General features: G+C 41.7%; 1 protein-coding gene across 1 annotated transcript in view; it reads left to right on the forward strand.

Annotated features, from left to right (window-relative positions):
* Nucleotides 1–19,942, forward strand: part of LOC110494491 (synaptoporin) — a 41,332-nt gene extending 21,390 nt beyond the window's left edge. The window contains exons 3-6 of the mRNA XM_021569605.2: nt 16,932–17,059; nt 17,614–17,812; nt 18,014–18,205; nt 18,299–19,942. Coding sequence (XP_021425280.2) covers nt 16,932–17,059; nt 17,614–17,812; nt 18,014–18,205; nt 18,299–18,556 — 777 coding nt within the window. The 3' untranslated portion in view covers nt 18,557–19,942. The remainder of the gene's footprint in view (nt 1–16,931; nt 17,060–17,613; nt 17,813–18,013; nt 18,206–18,298) is intronic.
* The last annotated feature ends 352 nt before the right edge of the window (nt 19,943–20,294 follow it).

Genomic DNA, 20,294 nt, shown 5'->3' on the forward strand with positions numbered 1-20,294 from the left:
TGCACTTGTGCATGTTTATATGTGACTCATTCTGTAGGTGTGCACGTGTAAGTCAATGTTGATGCTCGTACCCAGATGAATGTGTGAGGTCAAGCTGCATAATCTGATAATGGCATACCAAATTTAATTAGCCCCTCCAGGAGTTGAACGCCATTGAAATCAAACTGTAACCTCGTCTCCTTTTGGTAAACTGGCCATCCAGCTGCCTGTAATGGCAGACTGGAGCTGCATACTACGTAGGTGTCAGCTCTGATTATGGTGATCATGGTTTTGAGGAGCCTGCAGGCAAAGAGCTTTATATGGCAATTGGGCTTGGAGAGACCAAGATAGAGAAGAGGAAATGGTGTGTGCTGCTGACAGGCAGGGAGAGGGACTTGTAGCGGAAGTACTGCTGCTTCTCTTTTTACCTCTTGGGGGGACTCTACCTCTGTCATGGAGAAAGAAAGTAGGTTTCCCTTCCAGTTAGTCAACTTCGGCACAACATACCATGGGGGAAGTTGCACTCTTACAACTTTGGTTGAAGGATCTACAATCACGCCTGACAAGGCCATGAAATCCGTGCCTCACTGGAAGCCCTGCCTTCCAAAGGTGATAAGAGTAAGGCTTGGATTCATTTCTTCAATTATTCGACCACATTTGCATGAAGAGGAATGATTCACGCTATTAAAGCAAAGAATTGGAACACGACACTGTCTTACGTTGAACCAACTTAACTGTCCCTTAGTGGTCGAGCATGCTCACCCCCTGGACGTTGTTTGCTGAAGTTTGAATGGTTCTCAGAAATGTCCTAATCAAAAACGTAGTTATTGTTCGAATTGCTTAGCCTGGCTATAGCAATAAGTAAGATGGTTAATGAGACCAAAACGATGAAGGCTAAGAAGATGGGTTGCCCCAATGAATTAAAAGATACTCACATTGGTTGTCTTGTACAGTGCCTTAAGAAAGTATTCATGCCCCTTGACTTATTCCACATTTTGTTGTGTTACAGCCTGAAATCAAAATTAATGAAAACATTTTTTTTTTTAAATACTACACACAATACTCTACAAATACGAAGGGAAAACATGTTTTTAGACATTTTAATAAATAAATTGAAATACAGAAATATCTCATTTACATAAGAATTCACACCCTTGAGTCAATACTTTGTTGAAGCACCTTTGGCTGCAATTACAGAGTCTTTCTGGGTAAGTCTCTAAGAGCTTTCCACACCTGGATTGTGCAACATTTTCCCACTATCCTTTTAAAAATTCTCAATTTCTGTCAAATTGGTTGTGGATCATTACTAGACAACAATTTTCAGGTCTTGCCATATATTTTTAAGTAGATTTAAGTCAAAACTCAGCCACTCAGGAACATTCACTGTCTTCTTGGTAAGCAATTCTAGTGTAGATTTGACCTTGTGTTTTAGGTTATTGTCCTGCTGAAAGGGTCTGGTGAAAAGCAGACTGAACTGGGTTTCCTCTGGGATTTTGCCTGTGCTTAGCTCCATTCTGTTTCTTTTTTATTCTGAAATACTCCGCAGTCCTTAATGATTACAAGCATAGCCATAACATGATACTCAGTAATGTGTTGTATTGGATTTTCCACAAATATAACCCTTTGTATTCAGGACAAAAAGTTAAGCACTTTGCCAAATGTTTTGCAGTATTACTTTAGTGCCTTATTGCGAACAGGATGCATGTTTTGGAACATTTATATTCTGTACAGGCTTCCTTCTTTTCACTCTGTCAATTAGGTGAGTATTGTGGAGTAACTATAATGTTGTTGATCCATCCTCAGTTTTCTCCTATCACAGCTATTAAACTCTGTATCTGTTTTAAAGTCACCATTTGTGAAATCCCTGAGCGGCTTCCTTCCTCTTCGGCAACTGAGTTAGGAAGGACACCTTTATCTTTGTAGTGACTAGGTGTATTGATACACCATCCAAAGTGTAATTAATAACTTCACCATGCTCAAAGGTTTATTAAACATCTGCTATTCTTTTAAGAAATCTACCAATACTTTAGGTGCCTTTCTTTGCGAGGCATTGGAAAATCTCCCTAGTCTTTGTGGTTGAATCTGTGTTTGAAATTCACTGTTTGACTGAGGAACCTTACATATGAGTGTGAGTTTGTCACAACCCAGCTCGTGTGAAGTGAAAAAGAGCTCCTATAGGACGGGAGCACAAATAATAATAAATAATTTCTCTCTTTATTTAACCATCTTACATATTTATTTGTTCATCGAAAATTGTGAATAACACCACAGGTTAATGAGAAGGGTGTGCTTGAAAGGATGCACATAACTCTGCAATGTTGGGTTGTATTGGAGAGAGTCTCAGTCTTAAATAATTTTCCACACACAGTCTATGCCTGTATTTAGTGTTCATGCTAGTGAGGGCCAAGAATCCACTCTCACATAGGTTCTAGGTTACAAAGGGCATCAGTGTCTTAACAGCGGGACACTGAGCTCAGCCCAATCCAGAAATCTCTCAGTGGCTTCTGATTAAATTAAATTTTCACAGAACCGCATGTTGCAATTTTGATGAGGTTCTCTTGTTCAGAAATCGGTAAGTGGACTGGATGCAGGGGCATGAAAGGGATAACAAATCCAGTTTGTGTCATCCATTTTGGGTACCTGCGTAATTGTGCACCCAACTCACAGGTGCTTCGCTATATCACATTTGACATTGTCCGTAAGCTTGAGTTCATTTGCACAGAAAAACTCAAAGATGGAAAGACCTGTGTGTTGTCCTCATTAATGCAGACAGAGAGGAGCTCCAACTTCTTAATCATAGCCTCAATTTTGTCCTGCACATTGAATATAGTTGTGGAGAGTCCCTGTAATCCTAAATGCAGATCATTTAGGTGAGAAAATACATCACCCAGATAGGCCAGTCATGTGAGAAACTCATCATCATGCAAGCGGTCAGACAAGTGAAAATGGTCAGTAAAGAAAACTTTAACCCTAAGCTTGTCTCTCAATTATAGAAAACATGTCAATACTTTGCCCCTTGATAACCAGCGCACTTCTGAATGTTGTAAAAGCGTTACATGGTCGCTGCCCATATCATTGCATAGTGCAGAAAATACACAAGAGTTCAGGGGCCTTGCTTTAAAATGTCTTTCAAGCTGTCAGGCATTCCCTTGGCAGCAAGAGCCTCTTGTGGATGCTGCAGTGTACCCAAGTGGTGTCGGGAGAAACTGCTTGCACGCGCGTTACCACTCCAATATGTCTCCCTGTCATGGCTTTTGCGCCATCAGTACAGATACCAACATGAACAGCAGCTAAGTTTGGCTACATACGAACCATTAGTGGAATTCCCGCGAGAGAGTAACGGTTAATGTGATTGGATGTTAATTATTTGACTAGGCTACCTGTATTTGACATTGTGTTGTTATTTCGCTGAACACTAGATGGTTTAATTTTATTTTTGGCAGTGAAACGAGGCTACTCAGGTGACAAAAAAAAACTCACCCAAATGTATAGCCCCGTTGGAAAATATAACTTAACTGTTTGAGATATATATATATATATATTTTTTTTTTTATGGGAATCACATTTTTATTTGGCGTACCCCTGACAGCATACGTGTACCCCAGTTTGGGAATACCTAGTGTAGAGAATCATTGTGAAATATATTTTCCATAACCAAAAATATTGTTGTTTCAGCTGTTTGAAGCTTGTGTACAAAACTGAAAGTAAAAGAGGCAAAAACAAAACTTAAGCATGGTAAGCATAGTAATAGCCACATAGAACAGATCTACCGCTTCTTAGACTTGCTTTGAAGTAGAATGCTAAATCTATAACTCACATTTCTATGGAAATTTGGTCGGGTCGCCCAAAAAGTGACATATTGCCACTTTAACACTATCAAAGTTTCATTCTACTGTAGAAATTGTGCTTGAATCAATAAAATATGAGCCACTTTCAATGTACCGAAACAAAACTGTGCAAGACTTAGTATGGAAAACTAACTGTGCAAGATATTTTGTTGTAAGCAGAGGGCATTGGAGAAGGATTCTATTGCATTGACAGGCACGACTCTACACAGGCCATGCGCCATAACTGCAGTAGGCCTATATGCAAATAGCCATTGCCAAATATGGATCTGTGCCGTTAATTTGAACTGGACAGTGTTTACAGCATGAGAGGTTGGGAGTAGATGCGCTTGTTTTGAGATCAAAGCGAGAGCTGCATGTAGCCACCTATGCACATTTGTTCATATTATTTGCTAGTTAGTGAGTTATTAGCCCAGTTATAGCAAATTTCTAGTCAACAATGGGGGAGTGGTTGCGTCGTACATGAGCACAAAATATATGCATTTCTAGCCATCTTCGAACGTGAGTCAAGTAAAGAGCTGTTTTATGTCTTAAAGTGGTAATGTTGTATTTTGAGACAGTCTTGAATAAGCTTGTAGGGTTCTGTATTTATTTTCTTAGGCAACCTTGTGTTCTGTTTGTGTTCGTGAACGTAGCCCTGTTTCTTTGTGTTGTTAAAGGTAGCCCTGTCTTTCATTTTTGTTCATTGATTTCACCTGTGTCTCCTGTAACCCTCCTCGCACTGCTCCAGCGAATCCCAGGCGGGCTCTGGCACTCTCCCTGGGTCGACCGCCCACCTGTCTATCTCTTCCCACGTTGTATAGTCCAGATTCAGATTCCAGAAATCCTGACATCGCTGCCTCTCCTGCCCGTTACCACGCTGCTTGGTCCTGTTGTGGTGGGTGGTGCTGTAACGGTATTCTTCTATCGAAGGAGAGGAGGACCAAAATACAGCGTAGTTCATGTTTAACATGTTTAATAAAAGACGATAACGTGAACACTACACAAATACAAAATAACAAACGTGGCAAAGGGCGAGAGAGACCGGGCAGGCACCGTGTTTAACATGTTTAATAAAAGACGATGACGTGAACACTACACAAATACAAAATAACAAACGTGGCAAAGGGCGAGAGAGACCGGGCAGGCACCGTGTTTAACATGTTTAATAAAAGACGATAACGTGAACACTACACAAATACAAAATAACAAACGTGGCAAAACCCGAAACAGTCCTATCTGGTGCAGAGAACACACAGGAGAACACACAACACAGGAAACAACCACCCACAAACCCCAACACAAAACAAGCTACCTAAATATGGTTCCCAATCAGAGACCATGACTAACACCTGCCTCTGATTGAGAACCCTATCAGGTCATACATAGAAATGGACAAACTAGACACACAACATAGAATGCCCACCCAGCTCACGTCCTGACCAACACTAAAACAAGGAAAACACAAAAACTATGGTCAGAACGTGACACAACATTTTCAGTCACCTCCTTGTCTGGATGACAAGTGGATAAACAGATTGATGTCAAGCCCTGCATGTTTTTTTTTCTAAAGTGTCCTGGAATGCAGGCCTACATTGAACACCAAACATTTACTTCTACTGTAGACTGGGTGATAGAACAGCTATTTCCATGTAAAAATGTTATGGGATGCATTTTTTTCAATTGTTGTTGATGGTAGGCTACTCTCAGTGGTGGAAAAAGTTCCCAATTATTACACTTAAATAAAAATAAATATACCTTAAAAGAAAATGACTCAAGTACAAGTGAAAATCACCCAATAAAATACTACTTGAGTAAAAGTCTAATAGTATTTGATTTTCAATGTACTTAAGTATCAAAAGTAAATGTAATTGCTAAATTATACTTAAGTATCAAAAGTTAAAGTATAATTAATTTCAAATTCCTTAAACATCCTCTCAATGTCATCTGCACTTATTTCCAGCAAATTTAACATGTGTTAATATTTGTATGAACATAACAAGATTCAACAACTGAGACATAAACTGAACAAGTTCCACAGACATGTGACTAACAGAAATGGAATAATGTGTCCCTGAACAAAAGGGGGGTCGAAATCAAAATCAAGTAACAGTCAGTATCTGGTGTGGCCACCAGCTGCATTAAGTACTGCTTTGCATCTCCTCCTCATGGACTGCACCAGATTTGCCAGTTCTTATGGTGAAATGTTACCCCACTCTTCCTGTAAAGGCTTTCCTCCTCTTCGTCTGAAGAGGAGAGGCGAGAAGGATCGGAGGACCAATGTGCGGCATGGTAAGTGTCCATGGTTCTTTTAATAAGAAATACTCAACATGAACACAACTGATACAAAAACAATAAATGTGAAACGAATGAAAACCAAAACAGTACCGTGTGGTGAAAAGCACAGACACGGAAACAACCACCCACAAAACCCAACACAAAACAGGCTACCTAAATATGGTTCCCAATCAGAGACAATGACTAACACCTGCCTCTGATTGAGAACCATATCAGGCCAAACATAGAAATAGACAAACTAGACACACAACATAGAATGCCCACCCAGCTCACGTTCTGACCAACACTAAAACAAGGAAAACACACAAGAACTATGGTCAGAACGTGACACTTCCACCAAAGCACCTGCAAGTTCCCAGACATTTCTGGGGGGAATGGCCCTAGCCCTCGCCCTCCAATCCAACAGGTACCAAACGTGCTCAATGGGATTGAGATCCGGGCTTTTCACTGGCCATGGCAGAACACTGACATTCCTGTCTTGCAGGAAAACACGCACAGAACGAGCAGTATGGCTGGTGGCATTGTCATGCTGGAGGGTCATGTCAGGATGAGCCTGCAGGAAGGGTACCACATGAAGGAGGATGTCTTACCTGTAACGCACTGCATTGAGATTGCCTGCAATGGCAACAAGCTCAGTCAGATGATGCTGTGACACACCACCCCAGACCATGACGGACCCTCCACCTCCAAATCGATCCCGATCCAGAGTACAGGCCTTGGTGTAACGCTCTTTCCTTCGACGATAAACACGAATCTGACCATCACACATGGTGAGACAAAACCGCGACTCGTCAGTGAAGAGTACCTTTTGCCTGTCTGGTCCAGCAACGGTGGGTTTGTGCCCATAGGCGACGTTGTTGCCGGTGATGTCTTGTGAGGACCTGCCTTACAACAGGCCTTACAAGCCCTCATTCCAGCCTCTCTCAGCCTATTGCGGACAGTCTGAGCACTGATGGAGAGATTGTGCGTTCCTGGTGTAACTCAGGCAGTTGTTGTTGCCATCCTGTACCTGTCCCGCAGGTGTGATGTTCGGATCTACCGATCCTCCTGCAGGTGTTGTTACACGTGGTCTGCCACTACGAGGACGATCAGCTGTCCGTCCTGTCTCCCTGTAGCTCTGTCTTAGGTGTCTCACAGAACGGACATTACAATTTATTGCCCTGGCCACATCTGCAGTCGTCATGCCTCCTTGCAGCATGCCTAAGGCATGTTCACGCAGATGAGCAGGGACCCTGGGCATCTTTCTTTTTGTGTTTTTCAGAGTCATTAGAAAGGCCTCTTTAGTGTCGTAAGTTTTCATAACTGTGACCTTAGTTGCCTACCGTCTGTAAGCTGTTGGTGTCTTAACGACCGTTCCACAGGTGCATGTTCATTAATTGATTATAGTTCATTGAACAAGCATGGGAAACAGTGTTTAATCTTTTGACAATGAAGATCTGTGAGGTTATTTGGATTTTTTCGAATTATCTTTGAACGACAGGGTCCTGAAAAAGGGACGTTTATTATTATTTTTGTTTTGTTTATTAAGCAAACCAGACAGCACCATTTTCTTGTTTTTTATTTACTCACGGATAGCCAGGAGCCCACTCCAACACAAACATAATTTACAAAGCATTTGTGTTTAGTGAGTCTGCCAGATCAGAGGCAGTAGGGATGACCAGGGATGTTCTCTTGATACGTGGGTGAATTGGACCATTTTCCTGTCCTGCTAAGCATTCAAAATGTCATGAGTGCTTTTGGGTGTCAGGAAAAATGTAAGGCGTAAAAAGTAAATAATTTCCTTTAGTTATGTAGTGAAGTAAAAGTAAAAGTTGTCAAAAATATAAATAGTAAAGTAAAGTAACCCCAAAAAACTACTTAGGTACCACTTTAAAGTATTTTTCCTTCGGTACTTTTCACTACTGGCCACTCTGGTAGGCCTACATTATGATTAAATAGCCATAGTAGCCCACTTGGCCACTGTTAAAACTGGAACATAAGGTGGTTACAGCCACAGTGTTCACCGAATTTTCACAATGTTCAAGTTTGCGCTCAGCGGACCTGGAATTTGCTCAGTGCCGAAAAGAATTAGAGGGAACATTGGTACAGGCTGCAATTTGTTGTGCGTCCCTCACGCTTCTGCAGCGTCATCACATCGACTGTTCCCAAGGCCTGAGCTCCCATTTTGATGCAGGAAATATCGTCCCCTCTCCAGAAGCAGGCAATCCGAGTGATTCCTATGACGAAGATTCAGGACAATACATTATGGGGTATTGCGTGTAGATTTCTGATTGTTTGTATTTATTTAGTACATTTTAAGGTTAAGGATGTAACGTAACAAAATGTGGAAAAAGTCAAGGGGTCTGAATACTTACTGAAGGCACTGTACCTCTTTTCCCTCCTTCAGCGAGCAGTTGTTACAGTCATACGTTTTCAGATCAGTGTGTATGAAGGAGAGGATACAAGGAAATAACTATTGAGATGCATCTTTGTAGTGCATATCTGAAGTAGTACAACATACTTCCTTCAAACCACGGAGGCAAAAACAAAGTGATAATCCAACAAGTTATAGGCCCATCGCTCCTCAGGGAACATAGGCTATGGACCACTGCTGTCCATCCCACTCTGTTCTGGGTATTTCTCTCTGATTTCTTCCATCCAATGTCTGTTTTGTTGATGCCCGATTCAACCTTTCATGAACATGTGTTCCGTGGGCAGCCTCTTTTTCCATTTCCCTTGTGGATTCCAGGTAAGAGATGGTCTTGAGATGTTGGAGGGGGGCTTTTGGAGAGTATGTCTGATCCGTGACACATGTTCTCCTCCTGACATCCTCGAAGATACGTTTTTCAATTAGAAGAGGCAGCCAGGGTGAAGTAAAAGGGGATGTTTGGGATGTAGCTAGTTCTCCTTCTGTTTACAAAATATTGTACTCATCTGTTACTCTAAACTAAGAAAACCTCCTTGTTCATTATACATTGTGAAAAACTTTCTTCAACATCAATATCTTTGTAGGAGGAGAGCTTGACACACTTTCTTTCCCCAGGCTCCATGACTTTTGCCCTCAGCCCTCGGCCCTCACCTCCAATTCCAGACCTGCAGGCCCACAGCAGCTAATGGTCATTATCTTCTGTACTTTCATGGGAGGTAGATTGTAATGTGATGGCAGAGGAAATGTGTTACATAATTTATCATTGGATCTGGATACATATACTGTACCTGGTTTGAGACAGATAGTGAGATGATAGATGATGTTCAAGGCTGAGTTTGGAGCAGAGCTTCCGTGTGCAGTGGTGTAGACTACTAGGAGTGATATAACTTCCTCCAAGCTGCCAAGTCCAGTTTTTTAACACTAATCTGTCTCATGAGGTTTAACTTCTATATACCTTTTCATGGGTATTAAAAAGCATCTCACTGGAGAACTACAGAAAGAGAGATGTTCCTTCAAAGGGATGTTTGATCTTTTGCATGCTTTCTGTCTTTCATTTTGTTGTCATTACATCATGAAATATACCAGATACAAATGAATACATGAAATCAACGTTTTTTGGGGGAGTGCATATCTGAAGTAGCACAATATACTTTCTTCAAACTATGGAGGCAGAAACAAAGTAATAATCCAACAAGTGTCCATCACACTCTGTTCTGGGCAGTTCTCTCTGATTTCTTCCATCATATGTCTGATTTGTTGATGCCTGATTCAAGTTTCCATCAACATGTGTTCCGTGGACGCCCTTTTTTTCAGTTTCCCTCGTTGGTTCTAGGAAAGAGGTCTTGTGATGTTGGAGGGGGGCTTTTGCTTTCTTTCTGTCTTTCATTTAGTTGTCATTACGTCATGAAATATACCCGATACCAATCAATACACGGAAGCACAGTTTTTCCCCTATAGCTGTAGGATTCTCTTCTACCATTGCCACAGAGGGTTTGTATTTTTACAATGGCAATGATAACCTATGCGATATTAAACTGCAGACCTGCATTTGTCACAGCCTGTGATTTCTCCCTATAGTCCCAGATAGAGTTGGTAACACCCCATTAGTCCTGGCCTCAGATGAAGGACAATTTTTTGTTTCCTGAAACTTTTTTGTTTTTTTTAAAGCAGATTCAGCCACCCTTTTATATCTGAAATCCAGTGGAGGCTGGTGGGGGGAGCTATAGGAGAACGGACTCATTGGAATGGCTGGAGTATCATTGGAACGGAATCAAATACATCAAACATATGGAAACCATGTTTGACTCCATTCCGTTAATTCCATTCCAGCCATTACAAAGAGTCCGTCCTCCTATAGCTCATCCCACCAGCCTCCTCTGCTGCAGTCCCCTGGGCCGTAGGGTTCGGGAGCTCAAAAAGCTATTGCATTACTACTATAAGGACAGGATGTGTGCTAAATCACATTAAATGTTATTGTTTCTCATTCTACCAACAACTCCCTTAGGTTTTATTATTATTATGATGATGATGATGATGAATATTAAGGTACTCCAGTAGGGGAGAGTGTGGTAAGTTGAGCAAAAGGGGGAAGTTGTTTCTAGGAAACCATACACAAAATGTATAATTTGACCAAATATTTAGGAAGAAGTCATAATTTAATGGAGTCTGTGAAGGAAGAAAACCACATGGAAAAAGTGGTAAGCAAGTTAGGTCTCAAAAAAGTATTTTCACCAAGTCAAATTAATTGATTGTGTTAGAGGTTTCATGATGCTTGTGTAAAAACCAAAGTAGATAAGAGTGTTCTATTTAGCAGTTGGAGTTTCTATAAGCTTCAATATGAGGTCCTGAACCTAGCATGAAAGTGCATCATTGTAGCTGTGTGGGCTAATATAGTCAAAATCTTTGCCTTGGGGTAAACTGAGCCAATGGTATGGGGTATGTTGCGCCCATGGCAACAGTGTTTTCTTCCAAGGCGTAATGCTAGGCATTATCGCTAGGATATGAGGTAACAACAGGGCATGGCCTAAGTTACAAGTGTAAAAACAAAAGTACAAAGTGTTTGCTAGGGGTTGAGTCTGTGTTAAAATATGCTTAAAATGATTAAGACAAAAACTATTGTGATTGTGTTGAATTGTGTTTGGGAAATAAGGAGAGACATGGTTTTTAAAAGCTACTGGTAATATTTCTGTCATGCCTGCTCCTGCTTGAGCGCCAGGCTCCCCAGCATTACGCACTCCTGCCATCATCATTACACAGACCTGCCTTCCCCCCCATCACACGCATCAGCGATTATTGGACTCACCTGGTCTCAAACACATCTGTCATTACCTTCCCTATATCTGTCTGGTTCCCTGCTCTGTTCCCTGCTTCTGCATTGATTGTTATTTGTCTTTGTATACCCGTGTGCTGACGCTGCTCCTGTCTTGTTTCATGTCTGTTCCTGATTAAATGTTTGAATGTTGAAACGCGTTCTCTGGAGTGATGAATCACGCTTCACCATCTGGCAGTCCGACGGACGAATGTGAGTTTGGAGGATGCCAGGAGAACGCTATCTGCCCCAATGCATAGTGCCAACTGTAAAGTTTGGTGGATGTGGAATAATGGTCTAGGGCTGTTTTTCATGGTTCGGACTAGGCCCCATAGTTCCAGTGAAGGGAATTGCAGCATACAATTATATTTTAGATGATTTTGTGCGTCCAACTTTGTTGCAACAGTTTGGGGAAGGCCATTTCCTGTTTCAGCATGTCAATGCCCCCATGCACAAAGTGAGGTCTATATAGAAATGGTTTGTCGAGATCGGTGGGGACGAAATTGACTGGCCTGCACAGAGCCCTGCCCTCAACTCCATCAAACACCTTTGGGATTAATTGGAACACAGACTGCGAGCCAGGCCTAATCATCCAACATCAGTGCCCAACCTCACTAATGCACTTGTGGCTGAATGGAAGCAGGTCGCCGCAGCAATGTTCCAACATCTAATGGAAAGCCTTCCCAGTAGAGTGGAGGCTGTTAGAGCAGCAAAGGGGGGACCAACTCCATATTAATGTCCATGATTTTGGAATGAGAAGTTCATCGAGCAGGTCTCCACATAATTTTGGCCATGTAGTGTATATGGAGACATCTTTGTTAGAAAGAATACTATGTTTCCCTGTAAAAAATGGCTTCTTACCCCACTCCCTACTAACTCTCATATCTCCCTCAATGATTCAATCTTAGACATCACAGTTTTGTAACACCTCTGTACGTAAGCGTAGTACAGCCGCTGGCAAGAGGTCTGGATCTTTATGGCGTAGGTTGTGTGATTGCCCTGTTACTGCAGGGTTGCTGGGTCATGCCCCACTCTAGCTGGTCTTCCTCAACTGCTACAGAATTATAATTCTTGCCTAATGAAACTCTCCCTGTTGGGTCTGTGATTACGGATATTGTTTTCTCTAATGGCAGCATTTCCTCAGACTCATTTAGGTCTGGTTTGAGTGGTGTTTCTTGGCACTTACAGTACCACTCATAAGTTTGAACACACCTACTCATTCCAGAGTTTTTCTTTATTTGTACTATTTTCAACATTGTAGATTATTAGTGAAGACATCAAAACTATGAAATAACACATGGAATCATTTAGTAACCAAAAAAGTGTTAAACAAATCAAACTATGAAAAAAAAACCTTGAATGAGTAGGGTGTGTCCAAACTTTTGACTGGTACTGTACATCAATGTCATTGGAAGAGAACGTTAGCTGGTGGTGCTCAGAATGGTGTAGTTTTGTAGGTTCTTGATGTTGTGAGGTTGTTTATGGCATGTTCTGGGGTTTCCTGTGGTATGGTTTTGTGTACATTATAGCTAGGTGTGTGTGTGTGTGTGTGTGTGTGTGCGTGCGTGCGTGCGTGCGGAGTCCTATCTTCAGCTGGGGTAAGAAGAGAACACACTGAATAAAGAAACTGATAGGTGACATCATATCCATATCTCTCTCTCTTTATCCCGTGTCTCTCGCTTTTTTCATATCACTTTTCTCTCTCACAATATTCGTTGTTTTACTTTATGAAAAAGGGAGGGAGGGAGAAAGAGAGAGAGGTAGAAAACACACAACCCTGTTCAGTCTCTGTGGAGCATCTTCTTCGGTTTCACGGGATGAGAGTGAGAGCTACTAGAAAACATTTTGTGTAACAAAGTTGGATTGTAATTTTCTTTTCAAATGTGTATGGTTATATTTGCACCGGTAAGTTACATTTTCATACACTCTACATACTGCAGTTGATTAGGTGTGGTCAGATATTCAGTTGCAAAATGTTTAATGAAATTCAACAAATGTATTTCAGCATTGAGGTCCTAATGATAAGAGAATACCATGCCTCTCCCTTAAGAAATAATTGTAAAATTGTTGAGATTTAGAAAAGTTGATAGAGTGATTAGGCTGTGTAATGTTCTGCATGATCAACTAAAGTTGGTGCAATGTAAATGGAGATGTGTAATTCTTAGTGCGACACTAGTGTTCAATCCAGCATCAGTTTCACATTGGTCTGTAAGATATTGTAGCGATCCTCGCTATATGAGCCACATTACAATTCCCACCAGGTGGGTTAACCCTATTGACGTGATGTTTAGGGTGTTTGCCTTTCACGCCAGAGACCTGGGTTCACTTCCCCCGTTTGTTACATTATCTTCCTGGTTTGACTTGCTGTCCCACTACATGGCTTTCTGAGGAGAAATGCCTGTGTTGTCCTTTGAAGTGACTAGATATGAGAGCTTACCCTCTCTCAGTGCAGGCAGTGATGAGCCTTTCCATCATGTCTTGCTTTCTCTAGCCCAGGGTTTCCCAAACTCGGTCCTGGGCCCCCCAGGTGCACATTTTGGTTTTTGCCCTAACACTACACAGCTGGGGCGGCAGGGTAGACTAGTGGTTAGTAACCGGCGTTGGACTAGTAACCGGAAGGTTGCAAGTTCAAATCCCCGAGCTGACAAGGTACAAATCTGTCATTCTGCCCGTGAACAGGCAGTTAACCCACTGTTCCTAGGCCGTCATTGAAAATAAGAATTTGTTCTTAACTGACTTGCCTATAAAGGTAAAATAAATACAAATTCAAGCTTTGATTATTTCAATCAGCTGTGTAGTGCTAGGGCAAAAAAAACAAATGTGGGGGGAAACCCTACTTACAGCCTGTAAACCCTCATCAGTGCCTTTACTCATCCTTTCAATTATTTCAGATTTTTTTTTTTTTTTAACAAGGCAAGTCAGTTAAGAACAAATTCTTATTTTCAATGACGGCCTAGGAACAGTGCTGCCTGTTCAGAGCGACAGATTTGTACGTTGTCAGCTCGGGGAAATGAACTTGCAACCTTTCAGTTACTAGTCCAACGCTCTTAACCACTAGGCTACCCTGCCGCCCTTTACAGTGAGCCTCTCTCAATCCTTCCCTTCTCTCCTTTCCTCTGCTCTACTACTGGTGGGTTCATTTTAACAAAACGTTAGACATAGAGGATCATTCAGTCTGCGCAGACAAATTATATTATGAGCTTGCTAATGATAACTATTACTGCTCCCAGAGCTCTGGATGCAGGGCTGAAAATGAGACTATGGATGAGTAGTGCTTATACATGTGAATCTAAGTTTCCTAGTTCTCATGGTAGTTGAGTGTTTGGCTCAGTAGCAGCATGGGAATTATTTCTCAGGCTCTGTTTGGAGGATCCCCATAGAAACAAACCTGATATATATTTCAGCCAACAGACTGGACAAGTATGTATGTATGTGTGTGTGTGTGTGTGTGTGTGTGTGTGTGTGTGTGTGTGTGTGTGTGTGTGTGTGTGTGTGTGTGTGTGTGTGTGTGTGTGTGTGTGTGTTTGTTGATGTATGTGCATATGCATGTTATGTCATGTGTATGTGTGGCAGTGTATGCATGTCTCCATAGCACTAGTCGTTTTTCAGAGATGGATCTACAGTCTCTGCAGCCACCCCTGGGAGAGGAGAAGTTGTGGTCCTATTGTGGGCATGCCAAGTGGAGCGGAAGTCTAATGATGTCCAGGAACTTCTCTTGAGTCTGCGGGTGTTGAGGTCATCATTGGGCGCAAGAGGACTACAGAGGATGTCTCTGTCACGCTGACTGCTCTCTCTCTCCAGTCTGTCAGTACAGTACTAATGACTGCCGTCTGCTATATGGGTGTCTTGTGAAAGAAACCTAATGTATTTTGTTATTGCATGTTATGTGTCCAGACACCTGACGTGTCTGGAACTATAGCTGTAGCTACTCTCAATGAGAATGGGGAACAGGTTGAAGGAGCAGATAGCTGATTTGAGCGATTGATATTGTCAGATGTTTTTTATGCCGCATGTTGTTACCCTATTATCCTTGCTGGAATGGTCCAGGTCCAAGTGTTAATAATTATTCTGTGTCTGTTTGTTTCATAACGGAACATTGGCATCTGAGTCATCTACTGAAATCTAATTCTCACTCATGATGAGACTTTGCTTTTGTATTAGTTTTGCAAGCAGGCGGTGAGAGGCCTAACCTCTCAGTATGAGCCCATTCTGTTCTCAGTGCTTGGCTAATGTACTTCATCAGGCCTGTAGGACTTACAGAGGTCGTTCACATTGAAAATGGTTTCTTTTCTCTCTCTCTCTCCCTATTTCTCTGCCTGTCTCGCTATCTCAATCTGTCTCACTCTTTGGTGGGTGGGTACTCCAGACATTGCTGTCAGTAGCCGTAGCCATGTCACTGCCTCTTTGTCTAACTGCAGTGAGAATCCACCACAGAGAGAGTGGTGCTGGATATGTATTACCTGTATGTGTGGGAGGGGGCCTAATTGAAATTGAGCACTGCTTTGCCTGCTGGAAGACCAACAAAATCCTTGGGAGGGATTAGATCTGCACGCTTTGGTGTTCTTGTTTATCTTTGACTTAACAACTGATGGATGCATAAATAATTGGGAGGAAATTACAACAAGGCCCTTGTGTTCTTAGTGATCACAATACCCTCTCAGACTTTCAACAGATGAGTCATTAAGCCCATTGCATTCAAAATGCTGTTTTTCCTGTGTTCTGTATCATATTGTACAACAGCTGATGAAACTAACATTGTAAAAGTGTGAACAAATTTGATCAGTGTTATTTCCTCATAGTTGCTGGTAGAAAGTACAATTTACACAGGACCTTCTAACCAGCAGATTTTGCATGGTTGGAGTTTTGTCTTGCCTGGTGACATCACCGGCGGTATAAGTTCCATGCAGCCATTTTTATCTCCATATCAAATCATTTTCAGTTAAAGGCATACTTCGGGATGTTGGCAATGAGGCCCATTATTTACTTCCCCAGAGTCAGATGAAGTCGTGGAGTTTCACGAGCCAATGCTAACTAGCGTTAGCAGCATGCAGATATTCATAGACTTCCAATCATTGCGCTAACACTAGTTAGGGGAAAACTGAAAATCAGCTGTTATTGGCAGAGAGGTTTGGATCTCTGTCTTATTGGTCTAACTAATTTCCCGCCCGGTGATGTCACCATCCAGGCCAAAACTCCATCCCACCAAAACAGGCTGAAATTGCAGGTGGTCTTTTCAAACAGCTCTTACACAAAAAACATTACCATCATTTTCACAATTTCACAGTATTATTCCAACCTCAGTGTGGAAATATATATAACACACAGGAAAAATCTCATATTTGACTGCACTAGGCCTTTAATGGACCAATAAAGACAGTTCCAAGCCTCTGCCAAGCCTCTGCTAAACAGCTAATATTGTTTATTTTTGACTATTTTAATGGAAAACTATTACAGTAAGGTATATGTATATAATTGTTAACCATAAATGATTTGATATTGAGATAATAAATAAAAAAAACAGATGCATTGGGCCTTTAAATAATCAGGCTAATTACTCCTGAACAGAGTTCCAATTCAATAATTTTGTTGTTTTTGTTTGTTTGTCTCTCAACAGCTTTTTGCCATTTTTGCATTTGCAACATGTGGAGGCTACAGTGGACAGCTGCGGGTTAGCGTTGACTGTCAGCTTGACAAGGCCAGCAGCAACCTCAGTATTGGCATCGATTTTGCCTATCCTTTTAGGTAAGACCCTTTCTAGACACTTTCTAGTAACATTTAAGACACATAATAGTAATGCAACTCGAGGACAAGCACATTTGGGTTAGAGGTATTTTTTCTCCATTTCCAGCGCAGCCCAATGAATGTTTAATGAACCCAAAGAGATTAGGAGCCATCTCCAACTCTGTTGCTCCTCATTCAAATTCCTTTGCTGTCTGTGTTTCTGTGTGTATGTGTGTGCGTGCACACATGTGCTTTTCAACACCAGCCTAGCGGGATAATATTTGAGACAATTTGAGATGTAATTTCTAACACCATATGCAAGATTTAGTCGAGCCAATTAAGATCCATCTGTGTGGCACTCTGAAAGCTATTATGCAGCCAAACAAACGGGTAGTGATTAGCACCAGACAAGATGTCTAAAATGCTTTCAGTGGTCGCTTTGCTAATATTCACTCAAGACACACAAAATAAGATAATCAGCAGTCTGTTGATGTCTTTTAACAGACTTAATCTCTCCATTGTTTAAAGAGTGGCTACAGGTGTTTTAGACTCCTCTTTTCTCCACTCTGTGTCAGGTTGCACCAGGTGTCCTTTGAGGCTCCGCTGTGTGATGGGAGGAGGAGGGAGAGTCTCTTCCTCATTGGGGACTATTCTTCCTCAGCTGAGTTCTTTGTCACCATTGCTGTGTTCGCCTTCCTCTACTCCCTCATGGCCACCATAGTCTACATCTTCTTCCAGAACAAGTACAGAGAGAACAACCGAGGCCCTCTCATCGTGAGCTGCTCACCTTTTCCGTGTTCAAACCTCCACTGATTATATTTCCTTTTGAATAAGATAGTATGCTATGTGTTTGTACTGCTTCCATGCTGCAATATATGTTGTATAATGTACCCAGTCCCTGCACCTTTCACATCTGCTGGTTGTGCAAACAGCAACTTGATCACTATTCAGTAATATGTCCCCTTCCCCTCTCAGGACTTCATAGTGACCGTGGTGTTCGCCTTCATGTGGCTGGTCAGTTCTTCGGCCTGGGCCCAGGCCTTGTCGGACGTCAAGGTCGCCACAGATCCAGATGAGGTGCAGGAGCTCATTTCTGCCTGTAAGGTCATGACCAACAAGTGTGGCTCAGTGCAAGGACCCCGTTGGTCAGGCCTTAACACCTCTGTGGTACGACAGACTGTGAACCACACACTACCACACCACAACACACACACCACATGTATGGTTTGTTTTGTTGTGATATACTCTGTCTCTCCCCAGGTGTTTGGCTTCCTAAACTTCGTTCTGTGGGCAGGAAACATCTGGTTTGTTTTCAAGGAGACTGGCTGGCATAAGGGAGGACCTGCTCGGTACGCTGGAGCGCCACCCGAAAAACAGGCCGCGACCTTCAGCCAGCAGCAGCCCTACAACCAGGGCAGCTTCGACCAGTCAGGAGGCTACAGCGGCCAGGGAGACCGGGAGCAGGCATCAGAATACAGTCCTGTGGGCGAACCCACCTCCTACTCCAATCAGATGTAGCCTTGCAGTCTGATTGGCACATCAGTGTTCTATAAGGGAAAATTCAATCAGGGGTTAAGGAAGGAAGGGGTTGAAGGGAGGGAGGGGGCATGAGGGGCTAGCTCAGTTTGATCCCTCTGATGCATCACGTTGTTGGTGTCCTGTTTGTGCAAAAACATAAAAAAAATGTGTCCAAATGACCAACATGCAGTTCTTAGGTAAAAATATTCTGGTGCCAGAAAAGGTAAGTTGTCGATTGATACAGTTCCACGCGTTGTATTTTGAAGTATTGTACAAAATCTAGATTTTAGTTACGTTTTTAGATGTTGTTTTCGTGAATGTTGTATTGCCTGTGGCTTGAGTCTGTTTACAGTTTATCTTTTTCTGTGCTAGGTGCAATGCCACAGACCTTTTTAACGAGACTTCTTTTTCAAACTGGTTTGTACTGTCGTGGAAGAGAAATGTGGTCTACAATTGTATAATTCTTGAAGTTTCCTATATAGTCTTGACAAAGTGCATGAAGTTGTGCTATGTGTTTCTATGCTTGTTTGTGCACATTCTAATAATGAAACTGGCAGGATTTAATCTCAGCGTTACAGCAAGGTAACAGTAGCAGTTTATTCCTCATTATTAGAATTTTATTTCATCGCTTGTATTTATTTATATTTTTTTCAAGACACCCTTTATAGTATACACTATATTTTAATAAATGTGTTTTTATTTTATATATTTAAAATGATTATTTAAATTGTATCAAGTTTTATTTCACTGCACTAAGGAAGAATTGTTCGTTTTTTGCCATGTTACACAAGATGCCCTTGATCATAAATGGGTTTTATGTATTGATTTGTGGGGAGTTTTTGATGTTGTTGTTAACAATTGTAAATGGGAAAAGTGTTTGTACCCGCTCTGTTTACAAATGGTTGCTCTTGATTCAAATGAAAGAATAATTTCATACACATCCTGGAGCTGGCTAGCTAGGCCCCAGTGAAAAAGGGCCAGAATAACTAAGTTGCAATTAAAACAGTGAGCTCAGCCAAGCTTGTCTGTATAACCATTCCTGAACACCCTCCATTTTATCTGTCATGTTTTCTCTGTCTTGAATTTTATAAACAAAGTCATTCAGGTTTGTACAACTTTTGGAAAGTTTGTGCAATGAATAAAAATAAGTCTAATGAGATGGTGTCTGATATTGATGATGATAATGAATTAACCACGTGTCTTCAGTGTCAAAGCATGTGGTAAAAAAACTCCATGTATGTACTTGCTCTTCTGTCCGTGTAACATTATAATTTGAACAATTTGAAAACCATTTACCAGTATTTGTAATCTGTTTATGATTACTGAGGGTGGGGGATATTTTACAAGCATTTTGAATAATGCTAATAAAGATGTTGGACAAATCCATTCATGGTATGTTCTCTTTCTCTCTCTCAGACAGTTACACAAAGAGTGTCTTAGTGGACATGGGTAGACAGGTCAGTATCCCTAATGGGCCAGGCTAACTCCAGCACAGAAGGTACCTGAGGTACCTGATTCACCCCTTACCCTGCCCTGACCCAATGCCCCAGGTAGAGCACCACCTTTAAACACACCTCAGCTTGGTTACCACAGGGATGGGAGGATGGGCAATGAACGTCTGTCAGATGGTTGAGCAGAAACAGCCTTTCCCAGAGAGAGGCAGGCAGTTAAGTCTGTGGCCCTTTGTTTACCATTACCAGAGTGAAGGAATTCTACTAGCAAACAAACAAACCTAATC

This window comes from Oncorhynchus mykiss, chromosome 17 (assembly GCF_013265735.2).
Source record: "Oncorhynchus mykiss isolate Arlee chromosome 17, USDA_OmykA_1.1, whole genome shotgun sequence".
Taxonomy (NCBI): domain Eukaryota; kingdom Metazoa; phylum Chordata; class Actinopteri; order Salmoniformes; family Salmonidae; genus Oncorhynchus; species Oncorhynchus mykiss.